The sequence below is a fragment of the Mytilus galloprovincialis genome, chromosome 14 (assembly GCF_965363235.1).
Source record: "Mytilus galloprovincialis chromosome 14, xbMytGall1.hap1.1, whole genome shotgun sequence".
Taxonomy (NCBI): Eukaryota; Metazoa; Mollusca; class Bivalvia; order Mytilida; family Mytilidae; genus Mytilus; species Mytilus galloprovincialis.
The window spans coordinates 72,971,930-72,982,596 of record NC_134851.1 but is presented as its reverse complement, the minus strand read 5'-3'; the positions used below and the strand labels follow the sequence as shown (position 1 = coordinate 72,982,596).

The window sequence follows — 10,667 nt, the reverse complement described above, 5'->3', positions numbered from 1 at the left end:
TCGGTCATGTTTTAAATTGAACAAAGTGTTTTGAAGTATAAATTTCTTGAAGTCAAATAAATAGTTCTTTTTTTTAAGGTTTTCAGTTTGTTTTTGTAAAAACTGCTCGTGTTTTGTTAAGCAGGTGAATTGGAATTCAATCGGTAAACAAACTTATATTGAAAATATAATGAACAGAGGTTAATTCAGTGTGTCTTAGGGAAATTCGACCCACCCATGCACTCACGCCTTTTTGCCAATTTTTGTTTAAATTATCTTTATGGTAGACTAAGTGTCCTCCTTTTTAAAAATCTTGAATCCTTCATTAATTGGTCAAAAGTTAAGTAATTTTAAATTTGTTGTTTTTAATTGATCAACTGTTGTAGATTTTTGTTTCTGATAAATTTTCATAACAAAACAGGAAATTGCAATAGATCTTTAGAGAAATACTTACGAGTTCTCAATAATGAGAGCTGGTCTCCAAACATAGTTCTCATTACTATATATCGCAGGTATACTGCTACTGTATGATGGGTCTGCGGACCAGTCTAATCTGTTATCAGACCATGTCTACAATTATATATATGTAAAAGAAACTCTGAGTCATCATTAACTTATCCTGTGTTGTTGGAATTGGAAAAATACTTTTAGGGCATACCTGTCTGATTGGAAGTTATTAGGAAATTAACAAAGTATAAGCACATCAACCACCAACTTGTCAGAAAAAAAGACAGAAAACAACAAACAACCCGTGGTCAATTTGCAACAAAGCTATAATAAATGCAGCACAAGAAGTAATGGAGTAAAACTACATCATATATAAATCATAAGATGTCGAATGATCTGCTTACCATTCATGAGCACATGAGATCACCCCCAATATTTAGGAGGTTAATGTTGCTTAGTCTTAAGTTTTCTATGTTGTGTGTTGTGTACTAATGTATGTCTGTTTGTCTTTTTCTTTGTTACATGTAGCCATGGCATTGTCAGTTTATTTCGATCTATGAGTTTGGCTGCCCCTCTGGTATCTTTCGTCCCTCCCTTGAAGGTAAAACTGAGTGTCCTATTACAGCCAGCTGAGGTATATTTGATACCTACACTTGGTGCATGAATACTTCTGCATAAAAAGAATGTTTCGTGTTTTGTTATAATTGTTAATCTGACATACGGGATTGTTTGAGTGTGCCCATGCACGTATGTGAATATGTTCGAGTGTTTACCTACGTTAGAATAGTGAACCTGACATGTGAGTTTGTTTTAGTGTGCCCATGCACGTATGTGAATATGTTCGAGTGTCTACCTATGTTAGAATAGTGAACCTGACATGTGAGTTTGTTTTAGTTTGCCCATTCACATATGTGTATGTGTTCGAGTGTCTACCTATGTTAGAATAGTGAACCTGACATGTGAGTTTGTTTTAGTTTGCCCATTCACATATGTGCATGTGTTCAAGTGTCTACCTATGTTAGAATAGTGAACCTGACATGTGAGTTTGTTTTAGTTTGCCCATTCACATATGTGTATATGTTCGAGTGTTTACCTACGTTAGAATAGTGAACCTGACATGTGAGTTTGTTTTAGCTTGCCCATTCACATATGTGTATATGTTCGAGTGTTTACCTACGTTAGAATAGTGAACCTGACATGTGAGTTTGTTTTAGTTTGCCCATTCACATATGTGCATGTGTTCGAGTGTCTACCTATGTTAGAATAGTGAACCTGACATGTGAGTTTGTTTTAGTTTGCCCATTCACATATGTGTATGTGTTCGAGTGTCTACCTATGTTAGAATAGTGAACCTGACATGTGAGTTTGTTTTAGTTTGCCCATTCACATATGTGTATGTGTTCGAGTGTCTACCTATGTTAGAATAGTGAACCTGACATGTGAGTTTGTTTTAGTTTGCCCATTCACATATGTGCATGTGTTCGAGTGTCTACCTATGTTAGAATAGTGAACCTGACATGTGAGTTTGTTTTAGTTTGCCCATTCACATATGTGCATGTGTTCGAGTGTCTACCTATGTTAGAATAGTGAACCTGACATGTGAGTTTGTTTTAGTTTGCCCATTCACATATGTGCATGTGTTCGGATATGACTTTTCATGTTAAAATCGTCGTTAATCTGACATGCAGGATTGTTTAAGTGTGCCCAGGCAAATATGCGCATGTTGCCGGGTGTGTCCACTTATGTTAGAATCGTGAACATGACATGCGAGTTTGTTTGAGTTTGCCCATGCACGTATGCGCACGTTTCGGGTGCGCCCATACAAGTACTGTAAACAAACTCCAATATTCTTGAAGAAGTTTAATAAGGAAAGATCTAAGCTTTACATATTCGCGATGATTTATATTCGTGTTATTTTTCTACTCGCGAAACTCGCGAAAATAAATCGCTCGCGAAAATAAGTTGGTTTACAGTATGCACATGTGTTCGAGTGTGCCCATACCTCTGTGTGTATCGGCATTCTTGCTGAATCAATATGCAATAAGTATATGTAATCCTGTATGACGAATTGTATTAATTTTGAGGTTTATCATATAAATACAATACTAACGTATAATGCTTATTTGGTGGTTTGAATATTTAGTTTATGTTTATTGTTCAAACTAATTGTACCGGATGTATATTATAAAAAAAAAAAACATCGTTGCACTGAAATCGGGTTTAAATGGTTAAAGGCTAAAGGTGGTTCAGATATTTTAAAACATGTTTAACTCCTCCGCATTTTTGCAACATGTAGCCTTTGTAAGTCTTCAGTTTTTTTTGTTTTTTTTTTTAATTTTTGGTTCATATGTATGTTTTGGAGTTCAGAGTTGCGTCCATTTCGCTGAACTATTATTATTATTTAGGGTCCAACTGAAGCCCACCTCCGTTTGTGGGATATTATCGCTTTGTTGGAAACCCATGATAGGTGGCTTTCAGCTGTATTCTGTTGTTTGGTCGCGTTGTTGGTTTATTTACACATTCCCCGTTTTAGTTCATACTAGCTTATGGTAATGCCTATGCTTATGCTAATGGTTGGTAGAGTTAATTCCCCTTTTTCTTCTAAGATTTCATGTTTTCCACTTACCATTGTAAGATATCCAGCTATAGACATCGTCTGGTCACTAATACTCTAAAAAATATTGTAAAAATGACGTCATGAACACTCGTTTTACACAGGAAAAAAATAAAAATAACGAACAAGAATGTGTCCATAGTACACAAATGCCCCACTCGCTCTATTATTTTCTATGTTCAGTGGACCGTGAAACTTCGGTCAAAACTCTAATTTGGCATTAAAATTAGAAAGATCATATCATTGGGAACATGTGTACTAAGTATTAGTTGATTGGTCTTCAATTTCATAAAAAAAAACTACCTTGACCAAAAACTTTAACCTGAAGCGGGACAGACGGAAGAACGGACCCACAAACCAAAAAACATAATGACCCTCTACAATCGTAAGTGGGGCCTACAAATAGATATTGATAAAATAGTTTATCATGAATAAATGGGTGTTCCTATTTTGCAAGGAAAACATCAAATTATAAATTAATCCGTCGTTGGAAGGAGTTGTATCAGGCAGGGGTTGGACGGTTCAGAAAGATGGATACATACTGTTTGACGATACAGCAGTATAAAACAGTGTACATGAAGTTGTACAGCAAGATAAATATTTAGTATTTGACGATACAGCAAACAAATTTACATTGTATATGAAGTTGTACAGCAAGATAAATAGGTATTGTTTGAAGATACAGCAAAATAAATACATTGTACATGAAGTTGTACAGGAAGATAAATAGGTATTGTTTGACGATACAGCAAGATAGATACATTGTACATGAAGTTGTATTTGGCGATACAGCAAAATAAATAAATTCAGTATTCACCTCAGAAGCTAACAAAACCTTTTTAAAAATAGACTTATTAATACCGGCGTCACACATCAGCGTATAGGTTCGACGTACGCCGAGCGTGTTAAAAATTCAAGTACGCTGCCAATACGCTAGTAATTTTGGATGCATTCAACCTGTCAATCATATCTGTAACGTGTGCATAACGAGCTTTAAGCGTATATTGGGCGTACGAGAAGCGTACCTTAGCGTTTATCGGTCGTTCAAGAAACGTATGGTTGCGTATGCCTGGCGTTTGTCTAACGTAGATGGAATGCATGCTACGATGAAAAAAAGTTTTTTGAACGTATTTGAGACGCCTTCCGGTCGTATCTTGGATGGTCTATTATGGGGTGTTTGTTACAAAAACACCCGCATACGTTTTAGTTAACGTCGAACGATCTCGAAGCGTATACAACGTGCCCTTAACGTGTCTCAAACTTATCTGTAGCGCGTCAAACGCGCTTGTAGCGTATGAATAACGTGCTTGTAACGTACAGGTATACGCTAGACACACGCTTGAGCTGGATGAAAATTTTTATGCTGCATGATCCCCATATATATATATATAATTATGACGCCTGTAAAACCCTACTATTTTTACTTTCTATGTAAAGACCTACTAATTTTACTTTCTATATAAAGACCTACTATTTTTACTTTCTATGTATAAACCTACTATTTGTACTTTCTATGTATAAACCTACTATTTTTACTTTCTATGTATAAACCTACTATTTGTACTTTCTATGTATAAGCCTACTATTTGTACTTTCTATGTAAAACCCTACTATTTGTACTTTCTATGTATAAACCTACTATTTTTACTTTCTATGTATAAACCTACTATTTTTACTTTCTATGTATAAACCTACTATTTGTACTTTCTATGTATAAACCTACTATTTGTACTTTCTATGTAAAAACCTACTATTTGTACTTTCTATGTAAAACCCTACTATTTGTACTTTCTATGTAAAACCTTACTATTTGTACTTTCTATGTAAAACCCTACTATATGTACATACCAGTGAGTTTAGAGTGATGAGATTTAATGCTAATGTGACTTCTACATTTGCTAGAGGTCTGACAAATGTGTTATAACCTGTATCTAGATAAGTTGTCCTCAAAGAATCTTCTAAAGCAAAACTATACGATCCCCATACAGTGGGTAGACAGGCACCTGTAAAATATAAGTGATCCCAATACAGTGGGTAGACAGGCACCTGTAAAATATAAGTGATCCCAATACAGTGGGTAGACAGGCACCTGTAAAATATAATAGACCCCAATACAGTGGGTAGACAGGCACCTGTAAAATATAAGTGACCCCAATACAGTGGGTAGACAGGCACCTGTAAAATATAAGTGATCCCAATACAGTGGGTAGACAGGCACCTGTAAAATATAATAGACCCCAATACAGTGGGTAGACAGGCACCTGTAAAATATAATCGACCCCAATACAGTGGGTAGACAGGCACCTGTAAAATATAAGTGATCCCCATACAGTGGGTAGACAGGCACCTGTAAAATATAAGTGATCCCAATACAGTGGGTAGACAGTCACCTGTAGAATATAAGTGACCCCAAATTAGTGGGTACACATATACCTGTATAGTATAATTATCAATAAACAACTCTTAGCTGTCCAGACTTATATCTAGTCAGTTTAGAAACTTGGATGTTGATTTGGCCCGTGTTTTGACATCAATGTGTGTTATTTAAGGTTTGTTGTTTCGGTGTTGATTGGACCCGTGTTTTGACCTCAATGTGTGTTATTTAAGGTTTGTTGTTTCGGTGTTGATTGGACCCGTGTTTTGACATCAATGTGTTTTATTTAAGGTTTGTTGTTTCGGTGTTGATTGGGCCCGTGTTTTGACCTCAATGTGTTTTATTTAAGGTTTGTTGTTTCGGTGTTGATTGGACCCGTGTTTTGACCTCAATGTGTGTTATTTAAGGTTTGTTGTTTCGGTGTTGATTGGACCCGTGTTTTGACCTCAATGTGTGTTATTTAAGGTTTGTTGTTTCGGTGTTGATTGGACCCGTGTTTTGACCTCAATGTGTGTTATTTAAGGTTTGTTGTTTCGGTGTTGATTGGGCCCGTGTTTTGACATCAATGTGTTTTATTTAAGGTTTGTTGTTTCGGTGTTGATTGGACCCGTGTTTTGACCTCAATGTGTGTTATTTAAGGTTTGTTGTTTCGGTGTTGATTGGACCCGTGTTTTGACCTCAATGTGTGTTATTTAAGGTTTGTTGTTTCGGTGTTGATTGGACCCGTGTTTTGACCTCAATGTGTGTTATTTAAGGTTTGTTGTTTCGGTGTTGATTGGACCCGTGTTTTGACATCAATGTGTTTTATTTAAGGTTTGTTGTTTCGGTGTTGATTGGGCCCGTGTTTTGACATCAATGTGTGTTATTTGAAAGTTTGTTGTTTCGGTGTTGATTGGGCCCGTGTTTTGACATCAATGTGTTTTATTTAAGGTTTGTTGTTTCGGTGTTGATTGGACCCGTGTTTTGACCTCAATGTGTGTTTTTTAAGGTTTGTTGTTTCGGTGTTGATTGGACCCGTGTTTTGACATCAATGTGTTTTATTTAAGGTTTGTTGTTTCGGTGTTGATTGGGCCCGTGTTTTGACATCAATGTGTTTTATTTAAGGTTTGTTGTTTCGGTGTTGATTAGACCCGTGTTTTGACATCAATGTGTTTTATTTAAGGTTTGTTGTTTCGGTGTTGATTGGACCCGTGTTTTGACCTCAATGTGTGTTATTTAAGGTTTGTTGTTTCGGTGTTGATTGGGCCCGTGTTTTGATATCAATGTGTGTTATTTAAGGTTTGTTGTTTCGGTGTTGATTGGGCCCGTGTTTTGATATCAATGTGTGTTATTTAAGGTTTGTTGTTTCGGTGTTGATTGGACCCGTGTTTTGACATCAATGTGTTTTATTTAAGGTTTGTTGTTTCGGTGTTGATTGGACCCGTGTTTTGACATCAATGTGTTTTATTTAAGGTTTGTTGTTTCGGTGTTGATTGGGCCCGTGTTTTGATATCAATGTGTGTTATTTAAGGTTTGTTGTTTCGGTGTTGATTGGGCCCGTGTTTTGATATCAATGTGTGTTATTTAAGGTTTGTTGTTTCGGTGTTGATTGGACCCGTGTTTTGACATCAATGTGTTTTATTTAAGGTTTGTTGTTTCGGTGTTGATTGGACCCGTGTTTTGACATCAATGTGTTTTATTTAAGGTTTGTTGTTTCGGTGTTGATTGGACCCGTGTTTTGACCTCAATGTGTGTTATTTAAGGTTTGTTGTTTCGGTGTTGATTGGACCCGTGTTTTGACATCAATGTGTTTTATTTAAGGTTTGTTGTTTCGGTGTTGATTGGACCCGTGTTTTGACATCAATGTGTGTTATTTGAAGGTTTGTTGTTTCGGTGTTGATTGGACCCGTGTTTTGACATCAATGTATGTTATTTAAGGTTTGTTGTTTCGGTGTTGATTGGACCCGTGTTTTGACCTCAATGTGTTTTATTTAAGGTTTGTTGTTTCGGTGTTGATTTGGCCCGTGTTTTGACATCAATGTGTTTTATTTAAGGTTTGTTGTTTCGGTGTTGATTGGGCCCGTGTTTTGACCTCAATGTGTGTTATTTGAAGGTTTGTTGTTTCGGTGTTGATTGGACCCGTGTTTTGACCTCAATGTGTTTTATTTAAGGTTTGTTGTTTCGGTGTTGATTTGGCCCGTGTTTTGACCTCAATGTGTGTTATTTGAAGGTTTGTTGTTTCGGTTTTGATTGGGCCCGTGTTTTGACCTCAATGTGTTTTATTTGAAGGTTTGTTGTTTCGGTGTTGATTTGGGCGCGTGTTTTGACCTCAATGTGTTTTATTTGAAGGTTTGTTGTTTCGGTGTTGATTTGGGCGCGTGTTTTGACCTCAATGTGTTTTATTTGAAGGTTTGTTGTTTCGGTGTTGATTTGGGCCCGTGTTTTGACCTCAATGTGTGTTATTTAAGGTTTGTTGTTTCGGTGTTGATTTGGGCCCGTGTTTTGACCTCAATGTGTGTTATTTAAGGTTTGTTGTTTCGGTGTTGATTTGGGCCCGTGTTTTGACCTCAATGTGTGTTATTTAAGGTTTGTTGTTTCGGTGTTGATTTGGGCCCGTGTTTTGACATCAATGTGTTTTATTTAAGGTTTGTTGTTTCGGTGTTGATTGGACCCGTGTTTTGACCTCAATGTGTTTTATTTAAGGTTTGTTGTTTCGGTGTTGATTTGGACCCGTGTTTTGACCTCAATGTGTGTTATTTAAGGTTTGTTGTTTCGGTGTTGATTTGGGCCCGTGTTTTGACCTCAATGTGTGTTATTTAAGGTTTGTTGTTTCGGTGTTGATTTGGGCCCGTGTTTTGACCTCAATGTGTGTTATTTAAGGTTTGTTGTTTCGGTGTTGATTGGACCCGTGTTTTGACCTCAATGTGTGTTATTTAAGGTTTGTTGTTTCGGTGTTGATTGGACCCGTGTTTTGACCTCAATGTGTGTTATTTAAGGTTTGTTGTTTCGAAGTTGATTTGGGCCCGTGTTTTGACATCAATGTGTGTTATTTAAGGTTTGTTGTTTCGGTGTTGATTGGACCCGTGTTTTGACCTCAATGTGTGTTATTTAAGGTTTGTTGTTTCGGTGTTGATTTGGGCCCGTGTTTTGACATCAATGTGTGTTATTTAAGGTTTGTTGTTTCGGTGTTGATTGGGCCCGTGTTTTGACATCAATGTGTGTTATTTGAAGGTTTGTTGTTTCGATGTTGATTGGGCCCGTGTTTTGACCTCAATGTGTGTTATTTGAAGGTTTGTTGTTTCGGTGTTGATTGGACCCGTGTTTTGACCTCAATGTGTTTTATTTAAGGTTTGTTGTTTCGGTGTTGATTTGGGCCCGTGTTTTGACATCAATGTGTGTTATTTAAGGTTTGTTGTTTCGGTGTTGATTGGACCCGTGTTTTGACCTCAATGTGTGTTATTTGAAGGTTTGTTGTTTCGATGTTGATTGGGCCCGTGTTTTGACCTCAATGTGTGTTATTTAAGGTTTGTTGTTTCGGTGTTGATTGGACCCGTGTTTTGACATCAATGTGTGTTATTTAAGGTTTGTTGTTTCGGTGTTGATTTGGGCCCGTGTTTTGACATCAATGTGTGTTATTTAAGGTTTGTTGTTTCGGTGTTGATTGGGCCCGTGTTTTGACATCAATGTGTGTTATTTGAAGGTTTGTTGTTTCGATGTTGATTGGGCCCGTGTTTTGACATCAATGTGTGTTATTTGAAGGTTTGTTGTTTCGATGTTGATTGGGCCCGTGTTTTGACATCAATGTGTGTTATTTGAAGGTTTGTTGTTTCGGTGTTGATTGGGCCCGTGTTTTGACATCAATGTGTGTTATTTGAAGGTTTGTTGTTTCGGTGTTGATACCCAAACTATGCAAATTATTTCATATGGCATCTGTTCTAATAAAAACTCTAGTGAAATACTAGTATTGTTAAAGATAACTCCTCTCCCGTGTTGATTTTTATATATATCTAGAATTCGTTTTCTACTTAAGGAATGACTGTAATATTGTTTTTTGTCTATGAAGAAATAACATCAAAAATGTTGTGCGCACTAATTTTATAACCCGCGTAGCACGTTATTTCAAAGTGTGCGCCATTTTTTTTTTATGTTATTTCGAATAGACAGGAAAAATATTACAGTCATTTCTTATAAATGAATTCTAAATTCCATTTTAAACCTGAGTAAACCATTAAAAAAACGTAGATGACGCCAAGGTCATATATAACAAAATTATATATATGATCTGATAAACAAAACAACGTCAGCCAATCAGAAGACGCGTTACATCCAAAGTTAAACTATATCTAGTTAACTTATAATTACTTAATGATTAATGAGTTCATCAAAAACAAGAACCATACTATAGGTTTAGTTTTCATTATTAATATTAATATTATCTGCAAAAATATGCAATGTTGTCTTTTCATAAAACAATCTCAGCATTATTTATTCTTTTGACATGATCAGACAATAAATGAATTTCTAATACAAATTCTGAACGCCAAAGCAAAAGTAACAAGAATGTGTCCATAATACAAGGATGCCCCATCCGCACTATCATTTTTAATGTTCAGTGTACCGTGAAAATGGGAGAAAATCTCTAATTAAGCATTAACATTTGAAAAATCATATCATAAGGAATATGTGTACTAAGTTTCAAGTTGATTGGATTTCCACTCTATCAAAAACTACTTCGATCAAAAACTTTAACCTGAAGCGGGACAGACGGACGGAAGAACGAACGGACGGAGGCACAGGCCACAAAACATTATGCCCATAAAACGGGCATAAAAATACATAAATCAGATAAGATAATAAGAATACCAAAATTACTAGACATCACAACAGAGACTTGATACATGCACAACATAGGGTGACATTAAAACAGTTAAACATTTGCATACCTCCATTAAGAGGTAATGGTAAATGCAAGTAGAAGGTGAATACAGTATCACAATATAATTATAATAAATAAAACAAATAATACTTACATATAAATGAGCAGAGCGAATAACAAATTAACTTCATTTTAGATAAATGATACTTATGTGGATCTTTTCTTTAAAAAAAACGTCTAGAAAAAGAAATATAACAGACATTTAAATCAAAATTGCGAGTTATTCTATTATCTAATAACAAAGAAAACGTGATCTGTTAAATTGAGTCGGTGAATGTTTCCATTGACAAACTTTATTTAAATAGTTCAATGAACATGTCAATGTTTAAATGAATTAG

The 10,667-nt window shown here is 35.9% G+C and overlaps 1 protein-coding gene across 1 annotated transcript; it reads right to left on the bottom strand.

Moving 5' to 3' along the window:
• Positions 1–420: 420 nt before the first annotated feature.
• LOC143058931 (acetylcholine receptor subunit delta-like) lies at positions 421–10,503 on the bottom strand. Its single transcript, XM_076232406.1, has 4 exons — positions 10,424–10,503; positions 4,889–5,043; positions 3,053–3,097; positions 421–549 (listed from the first exon to the last, which is right to left on the bottom strand). The coding sequence occupies exons 1-4, from the start codon at positions 10,458–10,460 to the stop codon at positions 430–432; spliced, it is 357 nt and encodes a 118-aa protein (XP_076088521.1). The 5' UTR covers positions 10,461–10,503; the 3' UTR covers positions 421–429.
• Between the last annotated feature and the right edge of the window lie 164 nt (positions 10,504–10,667).

What these genes read in the sequence shown, in the direction of transcription:
- LOC143058931 (XM_076232406.1), bottom strand. Translation starts at nt 10,460, where the DNA reads ATGAAGTTAATTTGTTATTCGCTCTGCTCATTTATAT. An exon ending in TTCGCTCTGCTCATTTATAT is followed by an intron (nt 5,044 to 10,423) that starts GTAAGTATTATT and finishes TATATTTTACAG; the next exon opens with GTGCCTGTCTACCCACTGTA. An exon ending in TAGCTGGATATCTTACAATG is followed by an intron (nt 550 to 3,052) that starts GTAAGTGGAAAA and finishes ATATAATTGTAG; the next exon opens with ACATGGTCTGATAACAGATT.